This window comes from Xenopus laevis, chromosome 3L (assembly GCF_017654675.1).
Source record: "Xenopus laevis strain J_2021 chromosome 3L, Xenopus_laevis_v10.1, whole genome shotgun sequence".
Taxonomy (NCBI): domain Eukaryota; kingdom Metazoa; phylum Chordata; class Amphibia; order Anura; family Pipidae; genus Xenopus; species Xenopus laevis.
Window position 1 is genome coordinate 149,067,438 of NC_054375.1, and position 16,260 is coordinate 149,083,697.

Genomic DNA, 16,260 nt, shown 5'->3' on the forward strand with positions numbered 1-16,260 from the left:
ATAATAAAATTTGAAACCTAGCCTTTAGCGTCTTACTCATCATTTCAATGTTTTCTAGTCTAGGTCTTTATTTTCTGTCTTCATGATTAGCTACAGGTTTTACTCTGTAGAAGGAACTTCCCCAACTCATAGTTTGTCTTTTCTTTTAATTACCCCAAGATCACAGGGGGCTGGTGGGAAAGTGATGTGGAATGGGACGCTTTGTTATATAGAAAAGGGTTTACATGGAAAGGTTCTGCAGAGTCTCGTGGAGAGATTCACGAGCAAAAGCCATTGGAGAATCCATTATATTGTATTCACTATAATATTAAATCCCCCACTTAATATCTGTATAAGGTGGGATATTGCATTGAGATAATTGAAAAGTTGTTGTCCCTGATTTTATGCGCCTCACAACAAAAGTTATCTGAGCAGATTAAAAAGTGCAAATTCAATGGAAGTTGTACATATTGATGTGCAAGCTAGAGCTATGCTGGGGGACCCCAATATGCTGCCCACATGCTGCTGAATGTAAGTAATGCCACAATGAAGGACCGGCACTTTTTGATTCCGTTTCAAAAATGGAAAGAGGTTCATCTCTGGAGGGTTAAATGCAAAGTGAACTGGGGCAAGGCATAAAGTATAAAACATGGTTTAGGTTCCAGACACATAGAGACGAAAAATTCCCCAGACACTCAACAGCAAGTGAAGCGGGGCGGACCCCTGCGTGTTTATTCAAGTCTTGTGATGTAACGTTTCGGGGGCAGGCCCCTTTGTCAGACATGCAAAGTACCGTGCACTCACACCATAAATACCCTTATGATTACATATACTTAACACCTGATGGTAAATTCAATTCCCCATACAAAACCTAACAAATTTGTCAGAAACATTGGTTTACTAATACCCCTTTATAAATTATGCCATATAAACCCACATAATACCTAAAACTCCCATATCCAGAAGCACTCCCTCTGTAATAACCTCTTTTTTACTTCCTTCTGGTTGCTGCCACGGACCTTTTCTAAGAAGGAAGGAAAAAAGTGGTTATTACAGAGGGAGTGCTTCTGGATATGGCTGCTACAGACAAAACAGTCACGAGGGTTAAATGAGGAGTTCAATTTGAACTGTTACCTGTAATGTCAGTTTGTACCAATTTTTGTTGCTATGCTTAATTCTTTGTAGTTACTATGTCTCTTTTATCCCCTCTAGATTGTTTCAGTGAACGTGATTAAGACCAGGGAAAGCTTTCACCTAGGGTAAAGTAGTCTTTTTTTCTTCAGTAGTTCTTGCTGCTGGTAAATTTTGTACTCGTTTTGATATGTGCAAATGTTTTTAACTTTAGTATCACTGGTTTTTAAGAAATATGCATCTTGCATTAACAGGTTTATCTAAGCATTAAAAGACATGAAGAATAACACTGGACATTTTTCACATTTGTGCGGATCACAGAACTTTTATTCACAATTTTTTCAAAAAAATGTTTTTATAAATGTTTTTATTCACAATGTTTGTATGAATGAGTTTTAGGTATTATGTGGGTTTATATGGCCTAATTTATAAAGGGGTATAAGTAAAGCAATGTTTTTGACAAATTTGTTAGGTTTTGTATGGGGAATTGAATTTACCATCAGGTGTTAAGTATATGTAATCATAAGGGTATTTATGGTGTGAGTGCACGGTACTTTGCATGTCTGACGAAGGGGCCCGCCCCCGAAACGTTACATCACAAGACTTGAATAAACACGCAGGGGTCCGCCCCGCTTCACTTGCTGTTGAGTGTCTGGTGAATTTTTCGTCTCTATGTATAGTGGAGAGGTGCCGACCTCTTTTCCAGGCACCACACTATTTGACTGGAGAGGCTGGGGAATCAGGAATCCTTTTTGTGAGTTAGGTTCCAGACACACCACTGTTGAACAGACTCCTTTAGAGGGCACAAACATCTGAATTATAAATGCTGCACCATATGTGTGTGTGTTTGGTGAATATGTCAGGGTTGGGCTGGTCCACCAGTATACCAGAAGGAATTCTAGTTGGTCCCAGTATAGGTGAACAGTGTTGTTTGCAGGGCACATTGTTATGAAGGCCCCTACTCCCAAACTTGGCTGCCCTTTTATTGGCCACCAGTGGGATCACCTGACTATAGCTGGAAAGGGTGGGGGCTACAACATGGAGCTGGCCACTACTCCTATATAAATTATAACAGAAAAGGGAAAGTTGTGCTCATCACTAATTTTTAAAAAGATATAATATATATACAGTATATATATATATATATATATATATATATATATATATATATAGATAGATAGATAGATAGATAGATATATATATATATATATTACCCGTTTGCGCTACATAGATTTTTATTATATCACAATGACAATCACATGACCTGGCTGTTATTAGCTGATGTCATTTCTGTTAATGACATCACAAAGGTTGCAATAACAACACAACTGGCTTAAACTGGTTAAGCCAGAGCAGCCAGACTGGTGATCACTTGCAATCATGCAGATGCTGATTATCAGTCTCCTGATTTTATCAAATATTTTAACAGTAAGTTTAATTTTTTTCCCTTTTTGTATGTTGCGCTGAGTATTTCTTATTTAAATTCCCCGTTCTACTTTTTTAGTTTGTTAATCCAGGTGATTAACCATTAGGGCTAGATAGATATGTTATGACATCATAATGACAATCACGTGCCACCTGTGTTGCTATGACAACACAGCTGACTTGAGCAGGGCTTAAAGCTGTTTGTAGCAAAGAGCAGCCAGACTGGTGATCACTTGCAACCATGCAGATGCTGATTATCAGTCTCCTGATTCTATCAAATCTTTTTACAGTAAGTTCTAATTTGTGCCCTTTTTTGATATTGGGATTGTTATTAGGCTGTTATGGAACATTTATTTTCCCCATATTACTTTTCTGTGTTGACTAATCTCTTAATGGCCAATTTATCAAACCTCAAACTGGGGGACCCAGAGGGACTCCCAGCAGATCTGTCTTTTTTTACCCATTTATCAACCCTTTACTGCAGTTTTCTAATGGGAGTTGGTCATTTAATTAAACATTCTCTTTAACACAGTTTGTTTCTGGGCCACTGTGATGTTTTGTTCCTCTTGTCAGTCCCTTGTCTGTTTCCCTTTGCTCATTAACTGTGTTTCTTTTCAGCTAAAACAAACCAATCAACCATTACCTACAATTATCAACTATGAGAAAAGTATAAACGGGAATGTAGAACCGACAGTTGCACAAACGGAAGATTCCCTGATTGAAGGGCAAGCAGTCCCGATACCAGCAGAAACCCAGACCTCTGATGTAAGTCACTATGTATAATAACGACTCATGTTTTATTGCATCTGTTCTGTTAAATAGGAATTCACCTGAGAATTAACTTTTAGTCCAATATAGAAAGTACAGACAATTTATATTGTGCTTTGATTGCTGGGGACAATAACCTTCCCATTCAGCTAAGGGTTAGAAGATAATTCATAGAGGATGAGAAACCTACAACTTTATTACAACCCTTCTATTCCTTTACTTGTTCCTATATATCCCACACCCTACTTATAAATAACACGAAATCCCTAAAGATAGTAATGCTCCTCTGCCATCGCTGATCCCTATATAAGCGAATGTCCAACTGTCTAACCAATCATTTCCTATTGTAGGACCGGTTCATGGACATCTCTTCTATAATCGAGAGATTCGATGCAAAGGAAGCCAAGTTACTGAAACTACTGGACTCGGTCTCAGCCACAATTAATGACATCAGAAAAATTGAAGAGAAGAAAAAGGACACTGAGGTAAGTGAGTTTGACCCTTGGTTAGTTAGTGAGTATAAGGCTGATGCCAGTTGACTCTTCTTGCCATTGATGAGTTACTGAAACTACTGGACTCGGTCTCAGCCACAATTAATGACATCAGAAAAATTGAAGAGAAGAAAAAGGACACTGAGGTAAGTGAGTTTGACCCTTGGTTAGTTAGTGAGTATAAGGCTGATGCCAGTTGACTCTTCTTGCCATTGATGATTTTATGATATCTTGAAGTTGATCTGCCTGAGTAACTGCTATTCTTTTTTTTGCAGAGTCGCCCATCTGACATCTCTTATTTAGAGGAATTGAACAGGAATATCTCTAAGGAGGTAAGTTGCCACAATTATTAGAGAATTAGAAAAGTACAATTTAATGTGAGAAGTTCCAGTGTTATTACTAGCCGATGCAACCGGCAGGTTTAACAACACAATATTTTTCTGAAATTGTCGGCATAAAGTATTCTTCCATTTCCAATTTTCCTGCTAATAGTAACTTCCTGTTCCGTCTCCTCATACCATATCTTAATATCTTGTATTTTACTTTAAAAAAGGCATCCTGGAAAAGAATTTCTTAAATAATCAATTGCCTATTTTGTATGATGGAATGTTCTGCTAACTCTGTGTCATTGTCTTGTTTTGCTCAGGGTACAATCTCCAAATACCTCTTCTGGTCATGTGTATTTGTATCGGGTGCTTTGATGTTCTCCCTGTGTCTGAATATAAAGTTGACCAGGAAGAACAAGGCTATTGCTCGTGCCAAAGAAGCGAGGCCAAGTGTAGCAGCTCAGACTGACTTCCAAACGGAACGTGCACACCCATTGCTTCAAGACATGCTGAAGGCGCTGGACGATAGCGGAGAAAGCGATGATGAGTCTGATTTAGAGGGTGTTGACATGGAAGATACCAAGAAACGTAAAAAGAAACGCTTTTGTTTCAATGTGCGTAAATATTTTGGCAATTGTTTAAAACGGAGAAATAAGAAGAAAAAGACAAGTGTAAACTTGCACCATGAGACATCAAATGAGAGTGAGGAATATCTGAGCGAGATTTCAGATGAAACCGAGGAAAGCTATAATGTGTATTCCAGTTCAAGCGAGGAAACAACAGATTCGACATCAATCGTAACAGTGGGAAGCGATGAGTCCATAACTGCATCCCCAGGAAAGAAGAAGAAACGCGGCTTTAACGTTCTGCTTTGTGGTAAAAAATGTAAAACCCTTGACTCTGATGACAGAGAAAGTAGCAAGGGCAAAAAGAAATACATAGGGCTTAAACTTGGAAAATATTTCTGCCGTTATAAACGAGCAAAGAGGAAGAGAAGAGAGAAGACAAAGAAATGTTTATGGCGTTGGTGCCACCATAAAGCATCAGGTGAAGAAGAAGAGAGTCCGTACGAGACACCTGATGAGAGTGAGGAAAGTAGTGATGAGACTTTGGATGTAACCGAGAAAAGTTATGATTAGACAACATCATATGAAACAATAGAAAGTGATGAGTCCATATATGTACCAGCAAGGGAAAGGAAGAAAAAGAAACTCAGATGCTTTAAAATTCTTCATTTGTAGAAAAAACAAAAGTTTTCTGTTAAATCCCAGAAGGCTGGGGAGATAACTCAGCCAGGAGGACATAAAGAGGCAAAAGCTGAGAGGGCCAAAAAGAAACATTTTGGATTTAAAGTTGGTAAATATTTCTGCTGCTGGTCCAGCAAAACTCATCAAAAGAGATAAAGGCCAGAATGATGCGAGTTGGCAAAAGAGACATGTTTGCCCCTTATATCTATATTTTATAATAAAATTTGAAACCTAGCCTTTAGCGTCTTACTCATCATTTCAAAGTTTTCTAGTCTAGGTCTTTATTTTCTGTCTTCATGATTAGCTACAGGTTTTACTCTGTAGAAGGAACTTCCCCAACTCATAGTTTGTCTTTTCTTTTAATTACCCCAAGATCACAGGGGGCTGGTGGGAAAGTGATGTGGAATGGGACGCTTTGTTACATAGAAAAGGGTTTACATGGAAAGGTTCTGCAGAGTCTCATGGAGAGATTCACAAGCAATTGGAGAATCCATTATATTGTATTCACTATAATATTAAATCCCCCACTTAATATCTGTATAAGGTGGGATACTGCATTGAGATAATTGAAAAGTTGTTGTCCCTGATTTTATGCGCCTCACAACAAAAGTTATCTGAGCAGATTAAAAAGTGCAAATTCAATGGAAGTTGTACATATTGATGTGCAAGCTAGAGCTATGCCGGGGGACCCCAATATGCTGCCCATATGCTGCTGAATGTAAGTAATGCCACAGTGAAGGACCGGCACTTTTTGATTCCATTTCAAAAATGGAAAGAGGTTCATCTCTGGAGGGTTAAATGCAAAGTGAACTGGGGCAAGGCATAAAGTATAAAACATGGTTTAGGTTCCAGACACATAGGGGGGAATTCACAAAAGTGTCGGGAACGAAAAAATGTCTTTAAAATGTCGTAGAAAGTGTCGTAGCAACAGCCGACAAATTCACAGAGCATTTCTCCGCCAATTTTCCGACATGTGCGACACTTTTGAATTAGTGTTGTTAAAAGTGGGCGTGGTTTTTTCGGCGCCACTTTTCCCGCCATTTTTATGAATTACTCGTAAACTCATTTTTTTTACCGACAATTTTTCAGACACTTTAGGCTCTCCAAAATGAAAATGTCAGACAAATTGTCGTTTAAAAAGTCTTTTTAAATGTCGTTTGTACGATGAAAAGATATACGACATTTTAGAAAATTGTCAGACTTACGAGACATTCAAAGATGGTAACATCTGCCTTTGTGAATTTGCCGTTCATACGACATTTTACAAATTTGTCGACCGCCACATCTGGGTTACTTTTTTTACCGACACTTTATTGAATTCCCCCCATAGAGACGAAAAATTCACCAGACACTCAACAGCAAGTGAAGCGGGGCGGACCCCTGCGTGTTTATTCAAGTCTTGTGATGTAACGTTTCGGGGGCGGGCCCCTTCGTCAGACATGCAAAGTACCGTGCACTCACACCATAAATACCCTTATGATTACATATACTTAACACCTGATGGTAAATTCAATTACCCATACAAAACCTAACAAATTTGTCAAAACATTGCTTTACTAATACCCCTTTATAAATTATGCCATATAAACCCACATAATACCTAAAACTCCCATATCCAGAAGCACTCCCTCTGTAATAACCTCTTTTTTACTTCCTTCTGGTTGCTGCCACGGACCTTTTCTAAGAAGGAAGGAAAAAAGTGGTTATTACAGAGGGAGTGCTTCTGGATATGGCTGCTACAGACAAAACAGTCACGAGGGTTAAATGAGGAGTTCAATTTGAACTGTTACCTGTAATGTCAGTTTGTACCAATTTTTGTTGCTATGCTTAATTCTTTGTAGTTACTATGTCTCTTTTATCCCCTCTAGATTGTTTCAGTGAACGTGATTAAGACCAGGGAAAGCTTTCACCTAGGGTAAAGTAGTCTTTTTTTCTTCAGTAGTTCTTGCTGCTGGTAAATTTTGTACTCGTTTTGATATGTGCAAATGTTTTTAACTTTAGTATCACTGGTTTTTAAGAAATATGCATCTTGCATTAACAGGTTTATCTAAGCATTAAAAGACATGAAGAATAACACTGGACATTTTTCACATTTGTGCGGATCACAGAACTTTTATTCATAATTTTTTCAAAAAAAAATGTTTTTATTCACAATGTTTGTATGAATGAGTTTTAGGTATTATGTGGGTTTATATGGCCTAATTTATAAAGGGGTATTAGTAAAGCAATGTTTTTGACAAATTTGTTAGGTTTTGTATGGGGAATTGAATTTACCATCAGGTGTTAAGTATATGTAATCATAAGGGTATTTATGGTGTGAGTGCACGGTACTTTGCATGTCTGACGAAGGGGCCCGCCCCCGAAACGTTACATCACAAGACTTGAATAAACACGCAGGGGTCCGCCCCGCTTCACTTGCTGTTGAGTGTCTGGGGAATTTTTCGTCTCTATGTATAGTGGAGAGGTGCCGACCTCTTTTCCAGGCACCACACTATTTGACTGGAGAGGCTGGGGAATCAGGAATCCTTTTTGTGAGTTAGGTTCCAGACACACCACTGTTGAACAGACTCCTTTAGAGGGCACAAACATCTGAATTATAAATGCTGCACCATATGTGTGTGTGTTTGGTGAATATGTCAGGGTTGGGCTGGTCCACCAGTATACCAGAAGGAATTCTAGTTGGTCCCAGTATAGATGAACAGTGTTGTTTGCAGGGCAAATTGTCATGGTGGCCCCTACTCCCAAACTTGGCTGCCCTTTTATTGGCCACCAGTGGGATCACCTGACTATAGCTGGAAAGGGTGGGGGCTACAACATGGAGCTGGCCACTACTCCTATATAAATTATAACAGAAAAGGAAGTTGTGCTCATCACTAATTTTTAAAAAGATATAATATATATACAGTATATAGATAGATAGATAGATAGATAGATAGATATATATTACCCGTTTGGGCTACATAGATTTTTTTTTTATTATATCACAATGACAATCACATGACCTGGCTGTTATTAGCTGATGTCATTTCTGTTAATGACATCACAAAGGTTGCAATAACAACACAACTGGCTTAAACTGGTTAAGCCAGAGCAGCCAGACTGGTGATCACTTGCAATCATGCAGATGCTGATTATCAGTCTCCTGATTTTATCAAATATTTTAACAGTAAGTTTAATTTTTTTCCCTTTTTGTATGTTGCGCTGAGTATTTCTTATTTAAATTCCCCGTTCTACTTTTTTAGTTTGTTAATCCAGGTGATTAACCATTAGGGCTAGATAGATATGTTATGACATCATAATGACAATCACGTGCCACCTGTGTTGCTATGACAACACAGCTGACTTGAGCAGGGTTTAAAGCTGTTTGTAGCAAAGAGCAGCCAGACTGGTGATCACTTGCAACCATGCAGATGCTGATTATCAGTCTCCTGATTCTATCAAATTTTTTTACAGTAAGTTCTAATTTGTGCCCTTTTTTGATATTGGGATTGTTATTAGGCTGTTATGGAACATTTATTTTCCCCATATTACTTTTCTGTGTTGACTAATCTCTTAATGGCCAATTTATCAAACCTCAAACTGGGGGACCCAGAGGGACTCCCAGCAGATCTGTCTTTTTTACCCATTTATCAACCCTCTACTGCAGTTTTCTAATGGGAGTTGGTCATTTCATTAAACATTCTCTTTAACACAGTTTGTTACTGGGCCACTGTGATGTTTTGTTCCTCTTGCCAGTCCCTTGTCTGTTTCCCTTTGCTCATTAACTGTGTTTCTTTTCAGCTAAAACAAACCAATCAACCATTACCTACAAATATCAACTATGAGAAAAGTATAAACGGGAATGTAGAACCGACAGTTGCACAAACGGAAGATTCCCAGATTGAAGGGCAAGCAGTCCCGATACCAGCAGAAACCCAGACCTCTGATGTAAGTCACTATCTATAATAACGACTCATGTTTTATTGCATCTGTTCTGTTAAATAGGAATTCACCTGAGAATTAACTTTTAGTCCAATATAGAAAGTACAGACAATTTATATTGTGCTTTGATTGCTGGGGACAATAACCTTCCCATTCAGCTAAGGGTTAGAAGATAATTCATAGAGGATGAGAAACCTACAACTTTATTACAACCCTTCTATTCCTTTACTTGTTCCTATATATCCCACACCCTACTTATAAATAACACGAAATCCCTAAAGATAGTGATGCTCCTCTGCCATCGCTGATCCCTATATAAGCGAATGTCCAACTGTCTAACCAATCATTTCCTATTGTAGGACCGGTTCATGGACATCTCTTCTATAATCGAGAGATTCGATGCAAAGGAAGCCAAGTTACTGAAACTACTGGACTCGGTCTCAGACACAATTAATGACATCAGAAAAATTGAAGAGAAGAAAAAGGACACTGAGGTAAGTGAGTTTGACCCTTGGTTAGTTAGTGAGTATAAGGCTGATGCCAGTTGACTCTTCTTGCCATTGATGATTTTATGATATCTTGAAGTTGATCTGCCTGAGTAACTGCTATTCTTTTTTTTGCAGAGTCGCCCATCTGACATCTCTTATTTAGAGGAATTGAACAGGAATATCTCTAAGGAGGTAAGTTGCCACAATTATTAGAGAATTAGAAAAGTACAATTTAATGTGAGAAGTTCCAGTGTTATTACTAGCCGATGCAACCGGCAGGTTTAACAACACAATATTTTTCTGAAATTGTCGGCATAAAGTATTCTTCCATTTCCAATTTTCCTGCTAAAAGTAACTTTCTGTTCCGTCTCCTCATACCATATCTTAATGTCTTGTATTTTACTTTAAAAAAGGCATCCTGGAAAAGAATTTCTTAAATAATCAATTGATTGCCTATTTTGTATGATGGAATGTTCTGCTAACTCTGTGTCATTGTCTTGTTTTGCTCAGGGTACAATCTCCAAATACCTCTTCTGGTCATGTGTATTTGTATTGGGTGCTTTGATGTTCTCCCTGTGTCTGAATATAAAGTTGACCAGGAAGAACAAGGCTATTGCTCGTGCCAAAGAAGCGAGGCCAAGTGTAGCAGCTCAGACTGACTTCCAAACGGAACGTGCACACCCATTGCTTCAAGACATGCTGAAGGCGCTGGACGATAGCGGAGAAAGCGATGATGAGTCTGATTTAGAGGGTGTTGACATGGAAGATACCAAGAAACGTAAAAAGAAACGCTTTTGTTTCAATGTGCGTAAATATTTTGGCAATTGTTTAAAACGGAGAAATAAGAAGAAAAAGACAAGTGTAAACTTGCACCATGAGACATCAAATGAGAGTGAGGAATATCTGAGCGAGATTTCAGATGAAACCGAGGAAAGCTATAATGTGTATTCCAGTTCAAGCGAGGAAACAACAGATTCGACATCAATCAAAACAGTGGGAAGCGATGAGTCCATAACTGCATCCCCAGGAAAGAAGAAGAAACGCGGCTTTAACGTTCTGCTTTGCGGTAAAAAATGTAAAACCCTTGACTCTGATGACAGAGAAAGTAGCAAGGGCAAAAAGAAATACATAGGGCTTAAACTTGGAAAATATTTCTGCCGTTATAAACGAGCAAAGACGAAGAGAAGAGAGAAGACAAAGAAATGTTTATGGCGTTGGTGCCACCATAAAGCATCAGGTGAAGAAGAAGAGAGTCCGTACGAGACACCTGATGAGAGTGAGGAAAGTAGTGATGAGACTTTGGATGTAACCGAGTAAAGTTATGATTAGACAACATCATATGAAACAATAGAAAGTGATGAGTCCATATATGTACCAGCAAGGGAAAGGAAGAAAAAGAAACTCAGATGCTGAACAAAAGTTTTCTGTTAAATCTCAGAAGGCCGGTGAGATAACTCAGCCAGGAGGACATAAAGAGGCAAAAGCTGAGAGGGCCAAAAAGAAACATTTTGGATTTAAAGTTGGTAAATCTTTCTGCTGCTGGTCCAGCAAAACTCATCAAAGAGATAAAGGCCAGAATGATGCGAGTTGGCAAAAGAGACATGTTTTCCCCTTAAATTTATATTTTATAATAAAATTTGAAACCTAGCCTTTAGCGTCTTACTCATCATTTCAATGTTTTCTAGTCTAGGTCTTTATTTTCTGTCTTCATGATTAGCTACAGGTTTTACTCTGTAGAAGGAACTTCCCCAACTCATAGTTTGTCTTTTCTTTTAATTACCCCAAGATCACAGGGGGCTGGTGGGAAAGTGATGTGGAATGGGACGCTTTGTTACATAGAAAAGGGTTTACATGGAAAGGTTCTGCAGAGTCTCATGGAGAGATTCACGAGCAAAAGCAATTGGAGAATCCATTATATTGTATTCACTATAATATTAAATCCCCATTTAATATCTGTATAAGGTGGGATACTGCATTGAGATAATTGAAAAGTTGTTGTCCCTGATTTTATGCGCCTCACAACAAAAGTTATCTGAGCAGATTAAAAAGTGCAAATTCAATGGAAGTTGTACATATTGATGTGCAAGCTAGAGCTATGCCGGGGGACCCCAATATGCTGCCCATATGCTGCTGAATGTAAGTAATGCCACAATGAAGGACCGGCACTTTTTGATTCCATTTCAAGAATGGAAAGAGGTTCATCTCTGGAGGGTTGAATGCAAAGTGAACTGGGGCAAGGCATAAAGTATAAAACATGGTTTAGGTTCCAGACACACCACTGTTGAACAGTAAGTTCTAATTTTTGATATTGGGATTGTTATTGGGCTTTCATGGAACATTTATTTTCAGAGGGCACAAACATCTGAATTATAAATGCTGCACCATATGTGTGTGTGTTTGGTGAATATGTCAGGGTTGGGCTGGTCCACCAGTATACCAGAAGGAATTCTAGTTGGTCCCAGTATTGGTGAACAGTGTTGGTTGCAGGGCACATTGTCATGGTGGCCCCTACTTCCAAACTTGGTTGCCTTTTTATTGGCCACCAGTGGGATCACCTGACTATAGGTGGGCTACAACATGGAGCTGGCCACTGCTCCTGTATAAATTATAACAGAAAAGGGAAAGTTGTGCTCATCACTAAGTTTTTTAACTTTTTAGATATATATATATATTTATAAATAATTGTATTACCCATTTGGGCTACATAGATTTCTTTTATTAAATCACAATGACCTAGATTTCTTTATTACATCACAATGACAATCACATGACCTGATTGTCATGACATCACAATGATGATGACATCACAATGGTTGCTATAACAACACAACTGGCTTAGACCGGTTAAACCAGATGACATCATAATGACAATCACGTGCCACCTGTGTTGCTATGACAACACAGCTGACTTGAGCAGGGCTTAAAGCTGTTTGTAGCAAAGAGCAGCCAGACTGGTGATCACTTGCAACCATGCAGATGCTGATTATCAGTCTCCTGATTCTATCAAACTTTTTTACAGTAAGTTCTAATTTTTGATATTGGGATTGTTATTGGGCTTTTATGGAACATTTATTTTCAGAGGGCACAAACATCTGAATTATAAATGCTGCACCATATTTGTGTGTGTTTGGTGAATATGTCAGGGTTGGGCTGGTCCACCAGTATACCAGAAGGAATTCTAGTTAGTCCCAGTATAGGTGAACAGTGTTGGTTGCAGGGCACATTGTCATGGTGGCCCCTACTTCCAAACTTGGTTGCCTTTTTATTGGCCACCAGTGGGATCACATGACTATAGGTGGTCTACAACATGGAGCTGGCCACTGCTCCTGTATAAATTATAACAGAAAAGGGAAAGTTGTGCTCATAACTAATTTTTTAATTTTATATATATATATATATATATATATATATATATATATATATATATATATATATATATATATATATATATATATATATATATATATAAATAATTGTATTGCCCATTTGGGCTACATAGATTTTTTTATTACATCACAATGACAATCACATGACCTGATTGTCATGACATCACAATGTTGATGACATCACAATGGTTGCTATAACAACACAACTGGCTTAAACCGGTTAAACCAGATAGATAGATATGACATCATAATGACAATCACGTGCCACCTGTGTTGCTATGACAACACAGCTGGCTCGAGCAGGGTTTAAAGCTGTTTGTATCAAAGAGCAGCCAGACTGGTGATCACTTGCAACCATGCAGATGCTGATTATCAGTCTCCTGATTCTATCAAATCTTTTTACAGTAAGTTCTAATTTGTGCCCTTTTTTGATATTGGGATTGTTATTAGGCTGTTATGGAACATTTATTTTCCCCATATTACTTTTCTGTGTTGACTAATCTCTTAATGGCCAATTTGTCAAACCTCAAACTGGGGGACCCAGAGGGACTCCCAGCAGATCTGTCTTTTTTACCCATTTATCAACCCTCTACTGCAGTTTTCTAATGGGAGTTGGTCATTTCATTAAACATTCTCTTTAACACAGTTTGTTACTGGGCCACTGTGATGTTTTGTTCCACTTGTCAGTCCCTTGTCTGTTTCCCTTTGCTCATTAACTGTGTTTCTTTTCAGCTAAAACAAACCAATCAACCATTACCTACAATTATCAACTATGAGAAAAGTATAAACGGGAATGTAGAACCGACAGTTGCACAAACGGAAGATTCCCTGATTGAAGGGCAAGCAGTCCCGATACCAGCAGAAACCCAGACCTCTGATGTAAGTCACTATGTATAATAACGACTCATGTTTTATTGCATCTGTTCTGTTAAATAGGAATTCACCTGAGAATTAGCTTTTAGTCCAATATAGAAAGTACAGACAATTTATATTGTGCTTTGATTGCTGGGGACAATAACCTTCCCATTCAGCTAAGGGTTAGAAGATAATTCATAGAGGATGAGAAACCTACAACTTTATTACAACCCTTCTATTCCTTTACTTGTTCCTATATATCCCACACCCTACTTATAAATAACACCAAATCCCTAAAGATAGTGATGCTCCTCTGCCATCGCTGATCCCTATATAAGCGAATGTCCAACTGTCTAACCAATCATTTCCTATTGTAGGACCGGTTCATGGACATCTCTTCTATAATCGAGAGATTCGATGCAAAGGAAGCCAAGTTACTGAAACTACTGGACTCGGTCTCAGCCACAATTAATGACATCAGAAAAATTGAAGAGAAGATAAAGGACACTGAGGTAAGTGAGTTTGACCCTTGGTTAGTTAGTGAGTATAAGGCTGATGCCAGTTGACTCTTCTTGCCATTGATGATTTTATGATATCTTGGAGTTGATCTGCCTGAGTAACTGCTATTCTTTTTTTTGCAGAGTCGCCCATCTGACATCTCTTATTTAGAGGAATTGAACAGGAATATCTCTAAGGAGGTAAGTTGCCACAATTATTAGAGAATTAGAAAAGTACAATTTAATGTGAGAAGTTCCAGTGTTATTACTAGCCGATGCAACCGGCAGGTTTAACAACACAATATTTTTCTGAAATTGTCGGCATAAAGTATTCTTCCATTTCCAATTTTCCTGCTAAAAGTAACTTTCTGTTCCGTCTCCTCATACCATATCTTAATGTCTTGTATTTTACTTTAAAAAAGGCATCCTGGAAAAGAATTTCTTAAATAATCAATTGATTGCCTATTTTGTATGATGGAATGTTCTGCTAACTCTGTGTCATTGTCTTGTTTTGCTCAGGGTACAATCTCCAAATACCTCTTCTGGTCATGTGTATTTGTATCGGGTGCTTTGATGTTCTCCCTGTGTCTGAATATAAAGTTGACCAGGAAGAACAAGGCTATTGCTCGTGCCAAAGAAGCGAGGCCAAGTGTAGCAGCTCAGACTGACTTCCAAACGGAACGTGCACACCCATTGCTTCAAGACATGCTGAAGGCGCTGGACGATAGCGGAGAAAGCGATGATGAGTCTGATTTAGAGGGTGTTGACATGGAAGATACCAAGAAACGTAAAAAGAAACGCTTTTGTTTCAATGTGCGTAAATATTTTGGCAATTGTTTAAAACGGAGAAATAAGAAGAAAAAGACAAGTGTAAACTTGCACCATGAGACATCAAATGAGAGTGAGGAATATCTGAGCGAGATTTCAGATGAAACCGAGGAAAGCTATAATGTGTATTCCAGTTCAAGCGAGGAAACAACAGATTCGACATCAATCGAAACAGTGGGAAGCGATGAGTCCATAACTGCATCCCCAGGAAAGAAGAAGAAACGCGGCTTTAACGTTCTGCTTTGCGGTAAAAAATGTAAAACCCTTGACTCTGATGACAGAGAAAGTAGCAAGGGCAAAAAGAAATACATAGGGCTTAAACTTGGAAAATATTTCTGCCGTTATAAACGAGCAAAGACGAAGAGAAGAGAGAAGACAAAGAAATGTTTATGGCGTTGGTGCCACCATAAAGCATCAGGTGAAGAAGAAGAGAGTCCGTACGAGACACCTGATGAGAGTGAGGAAAGTAGTGATGAGACTTTGGATGTAACCGAGTAAAGTTATGATTAGAAAACATCATATGAATCAATAGAAACTGATGAGTCCATATATGTACCAGCAAGGGAAAGGAAGAAAAAGAAACTCAGATGCTGAACAAAAGTTTTCTGTTAAATCTCAGAAGGCCGGTGAGATAACTCAGCAAGGAGGACATAAAGAGGCAAAAGCTGAGAGGGCCAAAAATAAACATTTTGGATTTAAAGTTGGTAAATCTTTCTGCTGCTGGTCCAGCAAAACTCATCAAAGAGATAAAGGCCAGAATGATGCGAGTTGGCAAAAGAGACATGTTTTCCCCTTAAATTTATATTTTATAATAAAATTTGAAACCTAGCCTTTAGCGTCTTACTCATCATTTCAATGTTTTCTAGTCTAGGTCTTTATTTTCTGTCTTCATCATCAGCTACAGGTTTTACTCTGTAG

At 38.4% G+C, this 16,260-nt stretch overlaps 3 protein-coding genes across 5 annotated transcripts; all 3 read left to right on the top strand.

The window, feature by feature from the left end:
* The first annotated feature begins 954 nt into the window (after positions 1–954).
* LOC121401638 lies at positions 955–5,390 on the top strand. 2 transcript variants are annotated; one of them, XM_041587267.1, is made up of 5 exons: positions 955–1,238; positions 3,154–3,300; positions 3,654–3,788; positions 4,070–4,126; positions 4,441–5,390. In XM_041587267.1, exons 3-5 carry the CDS (start codon positions 3,663–3,665, stop codon positions 5,257–5,259), a joined length of 1,002 nt encoding a protein of 333 aa, XP_041443201.1. In that variant the 5' UTR covers positions 955–1,238; positions 3,154–3,300; positions 3,654–3,662; the 3' UTR covers positions 5,260–5,390. The 2 variants fall into 2 exon arrangements, with proteins under 2 accessions (XP_041443201.1, XP_041443200.1); XM_041587266.1 differs by lacking the exon at positions 955–1,238 and having other exon boundaries at positions 2,369–3,300.
* A 1,602-nt stretch (positions 5,391–6,992) lies between these two features.
* Positions 6,993–11,423, top strand: LOC121401637. 2 transcript variants are annotated; one of them, XM_041587265.1, is made up of 5 exons: positions 6,993–7,282; positions 9,148–9,294; positions 9,648–9,782; positions 9,912–9,968; positions 10,287–11,423. In XM_041587265.1, the coding sequence occupies exons 3-5, from the start codon at positions 9,657–9,659 to the stop codon at positions 11,091–11,093; spliced, it is 990 nt and encodes a 329-aa protein (XP_041443199.1). In that variant the 5' UTR covers positions 6,993–7,282; positions 9,148–9,294; positions 9,648–9,656; the 3' UTR covers positions 11,094–11,423. The 2 variants fall into 2 exon arrangements, with proteins under 2 accessions (XP_041443199.1, XP_041443198.1); XM_041587264.1 differs by lacking the exon at positions 6,993–7,282 and adding an exon at positions 7,532–7,898.
* Positions 11,424–13,857: 2,434 nt separating this feature from the next.
* Positions 13,858–16,170, top strand: LOC121401641. The gene is made up of 4 exons (XM_041587270.1): positions 13,858–14,041; positions 14,395–14,529; positions 14,659–14,715; positions 15,034–16,170. Exons 2-4 carry the CDS (start codon positions 14,404–14,406, stop codon positions 15,838–15,840), a joined length of 990 nt encoding a protein of 329 aa, XP_041443204.1. The 5' UTR covers positions 13,858–14,041; positions 14,395–14,403; the 3' UTR covers positions 15,841–16,170.
* Positions 16,171–16,260: the final 90 nt, after the last annotated feature.